The 18,218-nt window shown below is 44.6% G+C and overlaps 1 protein-coding gene across 3 annotated transcripts in view; it reads right to left on the minus strand.

Annotated features, from left to right (window-relative positions):
• Positions 1-18,218, minus strand: part of agrn (agrin) — a 552,899-nt gene that overhangs the window by 35,093 nt on the left and 499,588 nt on the right. For 2 of the 3 annotated variants that reach the window (XM_070860480.1, XM_070860483.1), the window contains 6 exons: positions 14,572-14,764; positions 10,576-10,791; positions 9,399-9,628; positions 7,543-7,677; positions 1,613-1,709; positions 205-369 (listed from right to left, as the gene is read on the minus strand). In XM_070860480.1, coding sequence (XP_070716581.1) covers positions 205-369; positions 1,613-1,709; positions 7,543-7,677; positions 9,399-9,628; positions 10,576-10,791; positions 14,572-14,764 — 1,036 coding nt within the window. The remainder of the gene's footprint in view (positions 1-204; positions 370-1,612; positions 1,710-7,542; positions 7,678-9,398; positions 9,629-10,575; positions 10,792-14,571; positions 14,765-18,218) is intronic. The other variant, XM_070860482.1, reaches the window with a different exon arrangement.

The raw sequence follows: 18,218 nt of genomic DNA on the forward strand, positions 1-18,218 counted from the left end.
GTTTAACCAGGTGAGGGTCGAGGACAGACTTGTGGAACTGAAACCCCTGAATGTGCCAGGACAATTAACAAGTCTTCCACAATCAAATATATTTGTAACTAGTAATATTAGTATTAAAGAGCTATTCATCTCCATTTCCAGGCCTATTTGGTGAGAATCTTACTGCTACAGTAAATGAAGATGTTGTACATTTTCCAGAATTACCTAATTACTGCTGGTCCTTTACCAAGGTCATATTTAAACTCGAGGTAACCATCCCGCAGATTTAATGAAACAAAGTCTCCACGACCATCTGTCTTCTGCCCGTTGTAAAATATCATTCCATTGCGATCCTTTGCCAAGAAGACCACCTCCATAGACAGCTTCTGACTGTAATCAAACATCACATTTACTGCCACATTAATAAATAGATGTCCCCCACACCCCCCATTTCAACTACGCTCTGGAATTATAGACTCTCAATTCACTCTCCACATCCAGAGTCTGACCCAGCCGACGGATGGCTCCGTGCTCACCATCGATATTCCCTCATCAACCCAGCAGTCACGGAGATGCATTTGAAGAGTATGGCAAAGGCTAAGATCAAGAAGCACAACTTATTTTCTTGATACACATGGAACATGGGCCTCCAACTCATCAACCTGATGCTTCAGCAGTGGCGATGAACCCAAACGTTCCTTCTCATGTACCCTGAATATTTTGGAGGATGGTTCACAACACACTGCCAATTCCAAAAATCATTTAATCAGATGTCAATAACGAAACACTGGGGAATAGCCTCGTTTGCTGCAACTGAACACAAGTCCCTCAAGTTCCTGTGTGGAAAAGTTGAGCAGTATTTTAGTAATTTAAAGATCGTTTAAACTGTCTACATCTCCCCACTTGGGTAGAATCTGGTGTCCAGTGGTCCAAAGTTCAACAAACCCAAATTACATTATCAGTGCCTCCTCTACCTCCCTAAAAGGCGTCTTGCTCATGTACAGCGACCATAGATCGTTTGATATACAAGGTGGTCATTTAATAACTGTACCACAATGGGGTGGCCAAAACACTTCAACTACTGCCGTACTAATGTCTTGTACAGATTTATTCTCGAATCCTTCCTTTATCATTCAAGGCCAGAATATTAAAGCCAGAATCACATTAACCCTTTTAATTTTTTTTCATCTGAAATCCCACTTTTAAAAATCAGTGCATCTGAGCTTTTTCTCACTGCACTGCGGTTTTTACCATTTAAGGTATATTTCCCTTTACCAGATTGTATTACTACACATTTATATATATTTGTCACTTTTGTTCTATTCCCCAACATGTCACTATGCTGTAGTCTTTCTGAATTTCCTCCCCGTTTGCCATGCCCCTAACATTGATTCCATTCCCTCTCATCTGACCAGGTTTAACATTTGCAAAAGTGCAACAATCCAGGTTGAAAAGTAGCCAAAAGGGTTTTCATTTGGAAACTGGTTTACAGACGGTGATCAGTACGAGTAATTGTGTGTCTTTATTTTGGAAACCGTTTGGAAGAGAAATTTGGTGACGTGTGCACACGGGCAGAGCCTTGGCCCAGGATATTTTCGGGTTTAGCACTTTGCTAAGCACCAATTGTACTCACAGCAAGTCGGAGACAAACGTGTGGATTCCATTCATTTTGAGGTATGAAAGTCCATTGAACTCTGGGATGAAGGCAGTGGCCTGGTTCTGCTCAGCTTCTAACACAAAACAAAAGAGGTAGCTGTCAACATAAGAACATAAGAAATAGGAACAGGAGTAGGCCATACGGCCCCTCGAGCCTGCTCCACAATTCAATACGATCATATCTGATCTGATCATGGAATCAGCTCCACTTCCCCGCCCGCTCCCCATAACCCTTTATCGTTTAAGAAACTGTCTATTTCTGTCTTAAATTTATTCAATGTCCCAGCTTCCACATCTCTCTGAGGCAGCGAATTCCAACATAATGAAGTCAAACCTAAGGTGGCTTTGGTTTAGACCGAAAAATATTTCAAAGAAATCTGACCTAACAACAGATGTTACTGAAAAGTTAAAAGTTCAAAATCGACATTTTAAATTCCTTGCCAAAATAATGGTACTTCTTGCACTGTCTAAACATATTAATTGACAGAAAGACAGACTTGCATTTCTATAGCGTCTTTCATGACCACCGAACGTCTCAAAGCACTTTACAGCCAATGAAGTACTTTTGGAGTGTAGTCACTGTTGTAATGTAGGAAACACGGCAGCCAATTTGCACACAGCAAGCTCCCACAAACAGCAATGTAATAATGACCAATGTGAATCTGTTTTTGTTGTGTTGATTGATGGATAAATATTGACCAGGACACCAGGGATAACTCCCCTGCTCTTCTTCGAAATAGTGCCATGGGATATTTTACATCCACCCCAGAGAGCAGACAGAGCCTCAGCTTAATATCTCATCTGAAAGACAGCACCTCCGACAGTGCAGCACTCCCTCAGCACTGCACTGGCGAGTCAGATTTTCATGCTCAAGTCACTGGAGGTGGGACTTGAACCCACAACCTTCTGACTCAGAGGCGAGAGTGCTACCCAGAGAGCCACTGCTGACACTCGAAGCTAAATAGGATAGCACAAGACTAAATCAAATGGAAACAAAGTGTTATTCAGTGCAACAGGTATTGACATTGGGTGAGAATAGGATCAGGCTTGGCTTGTGATGACCTCCATGGTGGAAAGGTTTAGTGCTGCTCAGCATCTAGCCTCACAAATGAAGGAGGGCCACTTGGATGAGAAACCAGAGGGCAGCTAGTTCCAGTGGAATTGTACCTCCGTTTCAGGGACGAGAGGAGGACTCTGGGTGGATGGGGGAGGGAATTCACCAGAAGAGGTGCAGGATGGGACATTACTGGGGGTCACAGGAGAGGGGGAGCTTTCAGGAAGCAATGTTGATGGCTCAGTGAGTAAATCATTTGCCTGGCATGGAACTGATTAATACCATCCAGAAGAGCTTCAGACTTAGAATCATAGAATGGTTGCACCACAGAAGGCCGCCATTCGGCCCGTCGAGCCCGTGCCGCCTCTCTGCAAGAGCACTTCAGCTAGTCCCACTCCCCCATCCTTACCCTGTAGCCTTGCAAACTTTTTTCCTTCAGGTACTTATTCAATTCCCTTTTGAAAGCCACGACTGAATCTGCCTCCACCCCCTATCAGGCAGCGCATTTCAGATCCGAACCACTCGCTGTGTAAAAAAGATTTTTCTTCATGTAGCCTTCGGGCTTGATGCTTGATATCAGTCAGGGTATTAACAAAGGCACTACAATTATACACAGTGCTTCTAAACTAGGAAGAAAAAGGAAAAAAAACACTCAGCCAGGGCTCTGGCTGCTGATAACCATCTAGTTTCCTTTGCTGGGAAATGCAAGTGTGACTGTTGAGTGAGAACTGGGCTGAATCTGCTCTGATGCCACATTTGGTAAAATAACCTGCTGACACTCACTGTGTAGGCTTGCACATGAAGAAGCAACACGGATATCTGGAACAAGCTCACTGCTTTTGCTCTCACGTTACAATTGATACGTAACCAAGTTAAAGTAGTCACAGTTTACCACACTAGCAGGTGTTGAACTTCAAGACGGGGGGAGCAATGTGGGGTGTTTGCGCCTCCTGTTAGCACACCCAGGGGCGCTAACGGGGCGCAAACGATTTTTCACCCGGGCGCGGCGCCACTACCGACTCCCGCAAAATCCAGCGGGAGTTTTGCGGCAGCGGTAACCATTGCGCCCCGCTCTGCCAACGATGACATCATCATCATCACCGTGCGCAGCGACCCCCTTTTGCCCCAGAGCAAAAATTTGGTAGCGCCCCCTGAAGCTGCCGTTCACGGGGCAATAATTTGCTTTGGGGGTCCGTGCCACCATCTTGCAGCCCAGCACTCCACTTGTGTGGCAGGCTGCTGCCACGGCAGCCCACTCGGTGGTGGTCCAGGGACAGCCCCGTTTCCTGCCCACTGAGTCGGTAGCTTGGCCCTCCCTTTCCGCACCGATCGCGCCCTGGCTCCCACCCCACTGAGCAAGTGCAGCGCGGTATTTTGCGCTCCACTTGCTCTCAGGGGCGGTGACCTGAATGTAGGTCGCGGAGCGGGACCTCAGCGCCTGGCGCAAGAACTCCCGCCTCTTTCGGGGCAGCCTTCAACTTTAAAATGGATCTCCAGTGGCTCACAACAACAACTTGCATTTATTGATCAGCTGCCTACATGTCGGGAAAACAATACGCCACCTTGTGTGATGGTGAGCCAGTGTTTCCTCTCATGGTTTATTTCCATGTGCCGTCCCTTTAACTGGCTGCGCGGCCCATTCAGATTTTCTTCTGTGTAAAGGCCGGTGAACGGCCTGCGCGGGATCTCCCACTAAACAGATTAGCTGAAACGTTGTAGTGAGCCACACAGACCAGAAACAATAGATTTGAATCTTGGTCTGTGCGAGTTACCTGTCCTCAGCTGGGACAGCAATTTGGGTACCACTGGGCTAAAAAAGGGAGAAACAAATTAGCCAGGGCTCCCACTATTGATTGTTGCACAGTGGTTCCTGCTGTAAAGTGTATGTGCTGAGAATCTTGAGGGAAAAAAAAGACTTGCATTTATATAGCGCCTTTCATGACCACCAGACGTCCCAAAGCGCTTTACAGCTAATGAAGTACTTTTTTTGAAGAGCAGTCACTGTTGTAATGTAGGAAACGCGGTTTCCAATTTGCGCACAGCAAGCTCCCACAAACGGCAATGTGATAATGACCAGATAATCTGATTTGGTTATGTTGATAGAGAAATCGATTTTGTCCCAGGACACCGGGGAAAACTCCCCTGTTCTTCTTCAAAGTAGTGCCGTGGGATCTTTTATGCCCATCTGAGAGAGCAGACGGGGCCTCGGGTTTAACGTCTCATCCAAAGGACGGCACCTCCGACAGTGCAGCGCTCCCTCAGCACTGCACTGGAGCATCAGCCCTGCTTTTTGTGTTCAAGTCTCTGACGTGAGACTTCAAACCCACAACCTTCTGACTCGGAGGCACAATGCACTACCCATTGAGCCACAGCTGACACCACAAGATCAGGCTTGACTGTAATGCCCTCCTTGGCCAAGCTACATGCCTGCGTTGTCTGTTCAGATTCATACAGGAAAATTACCGCTCAGAACAAGTACCAGAGCGTGTCAGTTTCCTTGGAACTGTATCCTCGTAAAAGTTAATCCATTCAGTGCAGGATTGGTGTGGAAAGAGAGAGAAATTGGAAAACAGTTTTCCTGAAACGATTTCAAATGAAAACAGAATTCTATGTCTGCAATTTTGTCATACCAGTGTCGCAAGGTAACAATGACTTTGCTGCATGCTACAGGGAAATAAATTTCAGTCACAATTTTATTTAATCCATGAGTTTCTATTTATTAAACAGGCCAAGGGTTAAAAGATATCTGAGTGATACGCGCATTACCAAGGTTTTGTTCAGACAACTTGGAATATTCTTACCCTCGAGCTCCCTCGATGAAATAGCACCCACTCAACCAATTCATTCTTTTAGCTCTTCTTCAGCTGCCATTTATAATTCAGCGCACACAGCTTTGAACCTTGTCAATGCTGTAGCACTTTGCATTCTCTTGGGAAAGTGTTGAATAGGTTGAACAACCCTTATGTAGCATTTTATGTACCAAAATAATCAGCTTAAAGAGGCGAGGGGCGGAAGGAGAGCAAATGGTTTCAAACTGGTTTATATTTTACCATTGAAACATTTGCCTCTTCCATTTCGAAAGGCATTTAAACCATGTCACAATTCGGCTACGAAAAACTCCTGCACAGAAGCACGAGTGAGCCTCCTTTCCACTGAAGAGTGGCCCATTTCAGTGCAGAGTGCAGCAAAGCTGTCAATGGCCAAACAGTCGCAACTATTAAGTCAACTGTAACCTTGCACCAACACAATCCTAACAGTTTTACACAGATTTGAACAATCTATCCAGTCCATGTGTCCCATTAGGAGAATACACTATTGAATATCTGAGCTAGTAAAACATTATACATTTCTGCACTCGGGTAGAATTCCCTGGAAATTTCAGATAAAGTACGCAACCCCAGTTCACAGTAGCACTGACTAAAACAATACTGTATGAACTTAGAGCGCCACTTATTGGTGAAGTAATGAACAGCAAAAGCTGTATGCACACTCAAGGCAACACCCACATTTTTAGCACTAGCCTCATGATTTTTCTCACTCTTCCACCTGTCAGAATGATTTAATTGTGGGGGTTTCCACATTTTATTTCTCCTTTCTCATGTAACCAATTCTCCCCGAACACCACCATAACCAAGGCATTAGTATATTTTTTTAAACATATATCAGGTACGCATTAAGTAAAGACCATTTAACTTATAAACTCCGTTATCCTTCAAGTGCTCTCCCGACTCAATCCCCTGAGTGAGGCAGCCAATCAGCGAGAAGTCTTCAAGAAGTTGAAGCTCGGTGAATGAAGCAAAACCCAAGAGATATTTGATTAAACTCAACTTTGACCAGTTGCATTCCACAGATCATACTTGCATGGACCAAGTGACAGAGGAACATATCATATTGCAACGGCAATATGATCATCGGTGTCTTTCCTTCAATCCCAGACACGCTGATTGTTAGCAATTGGGAGCAGCAATTCCTTATCTCCGTTTAAATGCGAGACCTATTCTAATATATGTTACTTTGCTGATTACAGATATAACTCCTTATGCTTCCCCGATCTTGGAATCATTTGATCAGTTATTCAGCTTTTCTTTTTAAAAAAAGCGAACTATTTTTTGCACTACACTGGAGAGAGAGAAATTCAGACGATCTCTAAACTCGTAATTTTCTATTCATGCCCTCAAATCTCCAAATAGCATCTTAAATTCAATTTCTCTTCCCCGACGATACGTAACAGTGCTTGCTTCAGGTATGGCTGTTCACAATGTCTATGTTTGTATTTTTGTGCTGATACAAATTTAAGGAGGAAACAAAACAAAAATCATGAAGTCACTTGAGGCCCTTTTACAATTACAAACAAAAAGTTTCTCATTATCAATCGCCAACCAGAGAGAACAAATTTAAGGTGACCGGCCAAAGAACCAGAGGCAACATGAGGAAAAACTTTTTTAGGCAGCGAGTGGTTAGGATTTGGAATGCACTGCCTAAAAGGGTGGTGGACACTGATTCGATAGCAGCCTTCAAAAGGGAATTGGATAAATACTCGAAGGAGAAACAATTGCAGGGATATGGGGAAAGGGCGGGGGAGTAGGACTAACTGGATTCCTCTTCGAAAGAACCGGCACAGATTTAAAGGGCCAAATGGCTTCCTTCAATTCTATGATTCTACAATTCAATTAATGTGTTACTAATATTTTCAATTTGATTGCATCCTGGTTTATGATGAAAGTGCTCCTCACTGAATACTAATAGCTATGATTAAACTCAGTTCCAACCACAACGTTGCTGATCGTTAAAGTGAAGGCTGCTGCTGCTGATTTCTCATTCACTTGATTTGAAAACTCAGCACTCGTTCATACCTCGTTCACAGAATTCCCCCTCGCGTCCCATTGGACATTCACACTTCGCTCCGCCTTCAGGTAGCACCATGCATGTCGCCGATGGGTGGCATGGATTGGGGTCACATGGGTTGTGCTCATCTGCACAAGTTGGCCCTGGAAAGATACAGTGTTAAATGTAATTAACTACCGTTGGCTATTAGCAACCAAATAGCATCTTACAATTCAAATCTATATTATACAAGCTAGCAAACATGAAGGAATTAAAAAAATAATGAGGAAGGCAAGCGACCCTGGATTAAATAGGATATACGGCACAGAAACAGACCATTCGACCCAACCAGTCCATGCCGGCTCCACCCGATCCTCCTCCCGTCTTTCCTCATCTAAATCTATCAGCATAACCCTCTATTCCCTTCTCCCTCATACGCTTGTCTAGCCTCCCCTTAAATGCATCTATACTATTCGCTTCAACCACTCCCTGTGGCAGCGAGTTCCACATTCTCACCATTCGTTGGGTAAAGAAATTTCTTTTGAATTCCCCATTGGATTCCTTGGTGACTAACTTACAATGTTAGTTATGCTCTTCCCCACAAGTGGAAACATTCTCTCTGTATCCACTCTATCAAAACCTTTCAGAATTTTAAAGACCTCCAGTAGGTCACCCCTCAGCATTTTTTCAAGATAAAAAAAACCCAGCCTGTTCATCTTTTCCTGATAAGTATACCCTCGCATTTCTGGTATCATCCTTATCTCTATATCCTTTTTATAATATGGCGACCAGAACTGTACGCACTACTCCAAGTGTGGTCTTAGTCTTGCACATACTTTCTATTGGGCTGCTCAGGCGTCGGCTTGGCAATGACTTGTAAGTTATACTCCCTCACCTCGAGAATATGGAATGGAGGTGTGATATCTGAACAATAGAAAATAATCAACAAGGATGAACGGGGAAATGGAAGCATGGTGGTTATGTTACTGGTTTAGTAATCCGGAGGCCTGGACAAATAATCCCGAGACACAAGTTCAAATCTGAGGAATTTAAATTCCGTGAATTAAATAAATCCGAGATAAAAAGCCATTACCAATAATGGTGACCATGAAACTACTGGATGTTGAAAAAAACCCATCTGGTTCACTAATGTCCTTTAGGGAAGGAAATCTGCCGCCCTTACCCGGTCTGGCATGTGACTCCAGACCCACAGCAATGTGGACTCTTAACTGCCTGATGGAATGGCCCAACAAGCCACTCTGTACCAAACCACTGCAAAGGATTACCTTCACCAGATGGACTGCAGCAGTTCAAGGACAATAAATATACCCACATCCCGTGAATGAATAAAAAAAAGTTCAGTTACCTTCAATGCTAAGTATGCATGCTTCATGCACCAGCACCAGTTCGTGGCGGAGGTGGGGCTTGTAACCTATATACAATTTCCCAAAGACAATTGATTGCAGTGTAGTTGGGTAAGCAACAACTTTGAATTCTACCCTTTTTTATTATTGGCATAAGAAATAGGAGCAGGAGTAGGCCATACGGCCCCTCGAACCTGCTCCGCCATTCAATAAGACCATGGCTGATCTGATCTTGGCCTCAACTCCACTTCCCTGCCCGCTCCCCATAACCCTTAAAAGTACCTTCAATCATATAAAGCTGCTACTCTGCAATTCTTGGAGCCCTCGCCAGGGCAGATGATCAAGTAACGGCCTGGTCACCTGTCTTTCTCCGCCAATGACCCCGAGCCCAGGATTTGGGGTGGGATGAGGCCTGCAGCAAACTGGGGGCTGGAAGAGCACCAGGAATCTCAGGCACCACAGGTTACCGCGCACAGCACCGAGAGAGAGCAATATTGTTTACTTTTTGCTACAGTGGTTACCTGAAAACCCGCTGACACACTCACAGTGGAACATCCCTGCCTCCTTCACATGGCACTTGCCATTATTCTTACAAGGGTTGGGATGACAGGGGTTGTTTCCGCACTCCCCCACTCCGCTGCCATACAGGACATCGTTGCCCATCTCCTGCAGGTCGTAGACCAGGTTATTGACGTCAAGAAGCCGGATGCAGCCCTTGAGTCCCTTCGTCGCTGCCGTTCTCTCAGTAACACTGGAAAAATAAAAAAGCATTCTCATAAAATCTGGAGCAGTACCATAAGGCAAACTGTTGCCACAACTAGAGAAGGAAGTAACATATGTATAATGTACAGATTCACGTCAAAATCAAGGGGAGTCAATAGAAATGGGGTCAGTGCGGGAAAGTGGAGTTGAGGTAGAAGATCAGCCATGATCTCATTGAATGGCGGAGCAGGCTCGAGGGGCCGAATGGCCTACTCCTACACCTACTTCTTATGTTATGCAAAACCAAAGCAAAATAATGTGCACAGCAAGATCCCACAAACAGCAATGTGATAATGACCAGATATTGGGCAGGATACTGCGGGAGAACATCCTTGCTCTTTGAGATTGTGTCATGGGATCTTTTATGTCCACCTCAAGAGGCAGACAGGGCCTCAAGCAACATTCCCATTCACATAGAAACATAGAAAATAGGTGCAGGAGTAGGCCATTCAGCCCTTCTAGCCTGCACCGCCATTCAATGAGTTCATGGCTGAACATGCAACTTCAGTACCCCCTTCCTGCTTTCTCGCCATACCTCTTGATCCCCCGAGTAGTAAGGACTTCATCTAATTCCCTTTTGAATATATTTAGTGAATTGGCCTCAACTACTTTCTGTGGTCGAGAATTCCACAGGTTCACCACTCTCTGGGTGAAGAAGTTTCTCCTCATCTCGGTCCTAAATGGCTTACCCCTTATCCTTAGGCTGTGACCCCTGGTTCTGGACTTCCCCGCGCTGCCCGTTAAAGAGACTGCACATTCCCCCCTTCCCAGCCCCCCCCCCAAAAAATTCCGGGGAACATTGGGCCTCAGATTAATGCCTCATCTGATCGTCAAACAATGCTGAGGTTGTGAAGACAGCCTGCAGTTATAGAACATTAGCCAAGCTGACGTTTTAAATGGAAATTGCACCTCCTAGGAAAAATAAAGAATACTTACAGTGCCATTTCATCCTCTGGGGCTCCTCCCAGGAACAGATCTGTGTCCAGATTTAGTCCATCTGTCCCCGCGGGACTTTCCCCAATCACATGTGGTTCACCATCCACCGAGAGCATTCCACTGCGTCGGTTGCGGTTCACGACCACTTGGTGCCATTTTCCAGGTTGAATCCGTGTTTTACTGATGATGGTGCCAGTTCCAGAGCCAGTGTTAAACCTTTAGGGATTGAGAGAGAAACAAACTGACTACAGCAACAACTGGAAGCAGGTTGAAAATTTATCTCGTTTTCTCAGAGCTTTTCCCCGAAGCAATGTACTTGTTTATTGCAGTTTGTGTGTTAACAACCTTTAACTTCATATCGATTTCCCTTTCTGAGTAATAAAATCTGCTTATGATTGACACACCCCGTTACTACGGGCTAGTGATGGAAAAAAATAAATAAATACTTGCATTTATATGGATCCTTTCGTAACCTGAAGCGCTTTACAGCCAATGAAGTACTTTTTGGAATGTAGCCACTGTTAGAATGTGGGAAACAAGGCAGCAATTTGCGTACAGCAAGCTCCCACAAACAACAATATGATAATGACCAGATATTGGCCTGGACACTGGGGACAACATCATTACTCTTCTTCAAAATAGTTCCATGGGATCTTCAGAGGGCAGACAGGGCTTCAGATTATCTCATCCGATAGACAGCACCTCTGGCAGAGTAGCGTTCCCTCAGTACAGCACCGGGGTGTCAGACAACATTATGTGCTCAGGTTTCTGGAGTGGGACTTGAACATATAACCTTATTTACAGGTGCAAGTGCTACCCACTGAGCCTCAATGAAGATGGCAGACTCCTCAAGCTCCAGTCATTTACCGTTGTAGGAATATTGCTGAAGGCTTCTGGAAGATGCTTATTTATTCTAGAAGGTGTGATCAAGCAATGTAACCAAAGCCAAATCTGATCTGCGGTAATAAGGGGCTGAATTTTAACGGACAGGCATTAATATTTTAAAAATCTCAACCCCAACCCCAACCCAACTCCAACTGGTCCGATTCCGGGTTTAACGGAGGTGGGACATGGGGCAGGCAGCCAATCTGCTCCCAGGAGGCAGGTTGACAATTTAAATATTTTAATAAGGCAGCCTCTGATTTGGGATCTTTTACATCCACCTGCGAGAACAGAGAGAGCAGATGGGGCCTCGGTTTAATGTCTTGGACAGGTTAGGTGAGTGGGCAAATGCATGGCAGATGCAGTATAATGTGGATAAATGTGAGGTTATCCACTTTGGGGGCAAAAACAGGAAGGCAGGATATTATCTGAATGGAGGCAGATTAGGAAAGGGGGAGGTGCAACAAGACCTGGGGGTCATGGTTCATCAGTCATTGAAAGTTGGCATGCAGGTACAGCAGGCGGGGAAGAAGACAAATGGTATGTTGGCCTTCATAGCTAGGGGATTTGAGTATAGGAGCAGGGAGGTCTTACTGAAGTTGCCTTGGTGAGGCCTCACCTGGAATAGTGTGTTCAGTTTTGGTCTCCTAATCTGAGGAAGGACGTTCTTGCTATTGAGGGAGTGCAGCAAAGGTTCATCAGACTGATTCCTGGGATGGCGGGATTGACATATGAGGAGAGACTGGATCAACTGGGCCTTTAAGCACTGGAGTTTAGAAGGATGAGAGGGGATCTCATAGAAACTTACAAGATTCTGACGGGACTGGACAGGTTAGATGCGGGAAGAATGTTCCCGATGATGGGGAAGTCCAGAACCAGTCTTAGAATAAGGGGTAGGCCATTTAGGACTGAGATGAGGAGAAACTTCTTCACTCAGAGAGTTGTTAACCTGTGGAACTCCCTGCCGCAGAGAGTTGTTGATGCCAGTTCATTGGATATATTCAAGAGGAAGTTAGATATGGCCCTTACGGGATCAAAGGGTATGGAGAGAAAGCAGGAAAGGGGTACTGAGGGAATGATCAGCCATGATCTTATTGAATGGTGGTGCAGGCTCGAAGGGCCGAATGGCTTACTCCTGCACCTATTTTCTATGTTTCTATGTCTCATCCGAAAGACCAGCTATTCACAATATATATATATAAATGATTTGGATGAGGGAACCAAATGTAATATTTCTAAGTTTGCGGACGACACAAAACTAGGTGGGACTGAGTTGTGAGGAGGATGCAAAGATGCTGCAAGGCAATTTAGATAGGCTGAGTGAGTGGGCAAACACATGGCAGATGCAGTATAACGTGGATAAATGTGAAGTTATCCACTTTGGTAGGAAAAACATAAAGACAAAGTATTATTTAAATGGTGATGGCTTGGGAAGTGTCGATGTACAGGGAGACCTGGGTGTCCTTGTACACCAGTCATTGAAAGCAAACATGCCAGTGCAGCAAGCAGTTAGGAAGGCAAATGGAATGTTGGCCTTCATTGCAAGAGGATTTGAGTACAGGAGCAAGGATGTCTTACTACAGTTATACAGGGTCTTGGTGAGACCACACCCGGAGTATTTTGTGCAGTTTTGGTCTCCTTACCTAAGAAAAGATATACTAGCCATAGAGGGAGTGCAGCGAAGGTTCACCAGACAGATTCATGGGATGGCATGAGGAGAGATTGGGTTGACTAGGCCTGTATTCACTAGAGTTTTGAAGAATGAGAAGGGATCTCATTGAAATGTATAAAATTCTGACTGGGTTGGATAGACTGGATGCGGGGAGGATGTTTCCCCGGGGCTGGGAAATCTAGAACAAGGGGTCACAGTCTCAGGATACGGGGTAGGAAATTTAGGACCGAGATAAGGAGAAATGTTTTCACTCAGAGAGTGGTGAACCTGTGGAATTCTCTACCACAAAAGGCTGTGGAGGCCAAGTCACTGAATATATTTAAGAGGGAGATAGATAGATTTCTAGAAACAAAAGGCATCAAGGGGTATGGGGAAAAAGCAGGAATATGGTGTTGAGATAGAGGATCAGCCATGATCATATTGAATGGCAGTGCAGTCTCGAAGGGCCAAATGTCCTACTACTGCTCCTATTTTCTATGTTCCTATGTAAGACAAGAACACAGGGAAAGTCAAGAATGAGAAAAGGCTATTGGGCCCATTGAGGCTCCAATTATCACCTTAAATCTCCCATCATACCATCCAGCTGCATTTTAAACAATCCAGATGTTTTTGCCTCTACTACCATCTGATAGATTAGTGCAAACATTTATTACCCATTGAGCTGATTAAATATTCAGAAATAGTTTGGTGGTGCTCAACACCATGGTAATAATTATCTGTGGAACGCTGTTGGAATATATAAATGTAATCTTTACATCAATGCCTCAAGTAAAAAGGGTCAGGTATCAAGGGCCAAGATTAAATTTCATTTTATTCTTCCTTGGAAGTTTAAATTAGGGAGAGTCCAAAACGACACAAATTGTATATAGGTTACAGTGGGATATGCGTGTAGACAGCATATGTGGTTATAATACAATGTGTGCATTAATAACATATATGGTTTACAATGGAAGGAATGGTCTTTTCTTATTTCATGCTTTTCATTATTCTAAAATGATCACAAACATAGTATGGGTAATCCAGAGGCCTGGACTAATGATCCAGAGACATGAGTTCAAATACCACCACGGAAGCTGGGGAATTTAAATTCAGTTAATTAAATAAATCGGGAATTGAAAGCTCATATCAGTAATGGTGACCATGAAACTACTGGATTGTCGCAAAAAACCCATCTGGTTCACCAATGTCCCTTAGGGAAGGAAATCGGCCGTCCTTACCCAGTCTGGCCTACATGTGACTGCAGACCCACAGCAATGTGTGGTTGACTTTTAACTGCCCCTCTGAAATGGCCCAGCAAGCTACTCAGTTGTGCAAAATGGCTCACCACCACCTTCTCAAGGGCAATTAGGGATGGGCAATAAATGCTGGCCTTGCCAGCGACGCCCACATCCTGTGAATGAATAAAAACAATTTGCTTCTTTTAACAGAAATGCACATCTTACCTTAGCTCCACGTGGCCCCTTACCAGGGCGAGAGAGATAAAGTCTTTGCCTTTCTTCTGTCCATTGTACAATAGTAAGCCATCTAGGTCAGAGGCGCGGAATTCCAGACTGATACGCACTGTGTAGTAAGCCTTCATAGTCTTAAAAGCCAGGTAAGACTTGCCACCAAACTCGGGTAAATAGTATACAATTGCTGTTCAAGATAAAGCATGTCTTAACAGAGTTCAAGTATTAGCGCCGACTGGAGATTCTGAACAAAATACATTTTTTAAATTACTTATATAAAACTTGATTAACCAATTATTTAGAAAAGTCATCAAAACAGCTTATACACCAGTAACAATTAATAGAAAGGTTCGATAACCAGAGGGTACAGATTTAAGGTGATTGGCAAAAGAACCAAAGGCAACATGAGGAAAAACGTTTTTACGCAGCGAGTGGTTAGGATCTGGAATGCACTGCCTGAGAGGGTATTGGAGGCAGACTCAATCGTGACTTTCAAAAGGGAATGGGATAAATACTTGAAGGAGAAAAAATAGCCGGGATATTGGGGTAAGCGTGGGGGGAGTGGGACTGACGGATTGCTCTTTGAAAGAGCCGGCGCAGACTCGATGGGCCGAATGGCCTCCTCTGCTGCACTATTCTATGATTCTAAATATCTTTTATACTTTTTACCTTAATCCTGACAAGCCTTTAAGAATGATATGCATCAGCCAGCTGCCAAATTTGAGTCTTACGGACATTACTTCAATTGTTGGATTCACTCTGTAACTACAGCTGCCCACTTTTTATAGTGTACTTTACAATTTAATAAGCCCCTTTATTCGTTGTGTCCTTGACTCCCTTAAACCAGTAACAATGGCAATATGATTTAACACGGCACAATTTACACACTCTGGGACATCTACAAGACCATTGCCGATTCCCCCACCATCAACACCCTGGGGTCACCATTGACCGGAAACTTCACTGGACCAGCCACTTAAATATTGGGGCAACAAGAGCGGGTCAGAGGCTGGGTATTCTGCGGCGAGTGTCTCACCTCCTGACTCCCCAAAGCCTTTCCACCATCTACAAGGCACAAGTCAGGAATGTGATGGAATACTCTCCACTTGCCTGGATGAATACAGCTCCGACAACACTCAAGAGGTTCGACACCAACCAAGACAAAGCAGCTTGCTTAAAACTTGCCACCACCTTAAACATTTACTCCCTCCACCACCGGCGCACCGTGGCTGCAGGGTGTATCATCTACAAGATGCACTGCAGCAACGCGCCAAGGCTTCTTCGACAGCACCTCCCAAACCCGCGGCCTCTACCATCTAGAAGGAAAAGGGCAGCAGGCACATGAGAACACCACCACCTCCATGTTCCCCCCAAGTCATACACCATCCTGACTTGAAGTATATCACCGTTCCTTCATCTTCCTGGAACTCCCTCCCTAACAGCACTGTGAGAGCACCTTCACCACACGGACTGCAGCGGTTCAAGAAGGCGGCTCACCACCACCTTCTCAAGGGCAATTAGGGATGGGCAATAAATGCCGGCCTTGCCAGCGACGCCCACATCCCGTGAACGAATAAAAAATAAACAGAAAAACACTGCTCTGATATTACCATGTGCTAAAATGAAAAAATATTTACTGCAATAGTAATGAATTTTCATGTGGCAACATTTTATAGCCAGCCTCTGAAGTAGTGACTCGGCACAATGTGAATTTCACCCCAAAATACAGTGGATAATAACACGATGAATTGCTATGGATACCACTTTGCGTAACAAAAAATATTAAGCAGGTAGCTCAGCATCATATTTGTCTGATGAGGCCAACAAGTATGGAAAATGAAAATAAGGCATATCTCAATCGCAAAATGTACTCATTTATTCAGCTACTTTATTCCCCAAATGCAAAACAAAACAAAATGTAAAGGAGTTATATGTGCCATCAGATGAAAAGGAAAAACATACAGGGCTATGGGGAAAGAGCGGGGGAGTGCGACTAATTAGATCGCTCTTTCAAAGAGCCGGCACAGGCTGGATTCTATGAAATTAATATGGTTTACGACTTACAGTACATGCTGACAAAACACAATGCTAATAATTTAATGCATATTGCTCACTTAATGAATATCATTAACTTAATATAGGACTCTGGTTGGTCTCTTTACTTCATAGAATCATAGAACGGTTACAGCATGGAAGGAGGCCATTCAGCCCGTGCCGACTCTCAGCTAGTCCCACTCCCCCACCCTTTTCCCGTAGCCCTGCAAATTCTTTTCCTCCAGATACTTATCCAGCTCACCTTTGAAAGATAAGATTGAGTCTGACTCTACCACCCTTTCAGGCAGTGCGTTCTAGATCCTAACCACTCGCTACCTGAAAAAAAAATTCTTGTATCGCCTTTGGTTCTTCTGCCAATCACCTTAAATCTGTGCCCTCTGGTTCTCGACCCTTCTGCCAATGGGAACAGTTTCTCTCTATCTACTCTGTCCAGACCCCTCACGATTTTGAACACATCCATCAAATCTCCTCGCAATCTTCTCTGCTCCAAGAAGAACAACCCCAACTTCTCCAATCTATCCACGTAACTGAAGTCCCTCATTCCTGGATCTTCCAGGTTCCCTCAAACAAATAGCAACATTGACGTGACATAATGGGCAGCATCTTGTGCGCACTGAGTGAAGATGCACAATGCCAACACGACAGAAGCCCGATCGGGCTCGAGCATGCTGTAGCACAGAGTGGGTAGAGTGGGAGTGTAGGGTTATGGGGAGCAGGCACGGAAGTGGAGCTGCGCCCAAGATCAGATCAGCTATGATCTTATTAAATGACGGAGCAGGCTCGAGGGGCCAAATGGCATACTCCTGCTCCTTATGTTCTTATCACAGGTCTGTGGCTGAGATCCTACAGGTTGAGTTCCTGATTTCAGACATTTGGAAGTCACACGCAGAGGTTGGTCACTTTCCCACAAGAAGGGAGAAAAATTGGAAATATCACCTCCAACCAGACTGTCACAGAACAATGTTAGCAGAAGGCTAGAAAAAGCACCCCCCCCCATCCTTTTGGTCCTAGCATGATGCCTAGAGAAACCAAAATAAGGAAAAAGGATACCTTGAAAAATAGACGCTTTACTCCTGGCTCAGGAATAAAGTCTCGCAACCGTGCAGATCTCAAGGTCCCAGATTCAATCACTGGCTGAAGCTAAGGTAGTTGATCTCGACCCAGACAGTGGTCGGGTGCTAAAATTGGCCACATATCCCGGTGTGAGGGAAGGGGTTAAAATGGCCACTGTCCACACTGTTGCTTCTTGGACAATGATCTTTACTGGAAATGGGCGAATGTGGACATCAGGTGAAGATAGAATTGGGCTCGGATGTGATGTCCTTCAGTCAAATTGCCGGCCACGATTCACTAACAAAGTTCACAGATAACCAACGTTGGACAAGATACCAAAGGCCATCCATTGCCTTCTGAACTCTACATCAGTTAAGAGCCAACATGATCAGGAGGCTGGGTCATTGAATATATTTAAGGTGGAGATAGACAGACTTTTGAACGATAACGGAGTCAAGGGTTATGGGGAGTGGGCAGGGAAGTGGAGTTGAGGATCAGATCAGCCATGATCTTATTGAATGGCGGAGCAGGCT

The sequence above is a fragment of the Pristiophorus japonicus genome, chromosome 18 (genome assembly GCF_044704955.1).
Source record: "Pristiophorus japonicus isolate sPriJap1 chromosome 18, sPriJap1.hap1, whole genome shotgun sequence".
NCBI classification, from domain to species: domain Eukaryota; kingdom Metazoa; phylum Chordata; class Chondrichthyes; family Pristiophoridae; genus Pristiophorus; species Pristiophorus japonicus.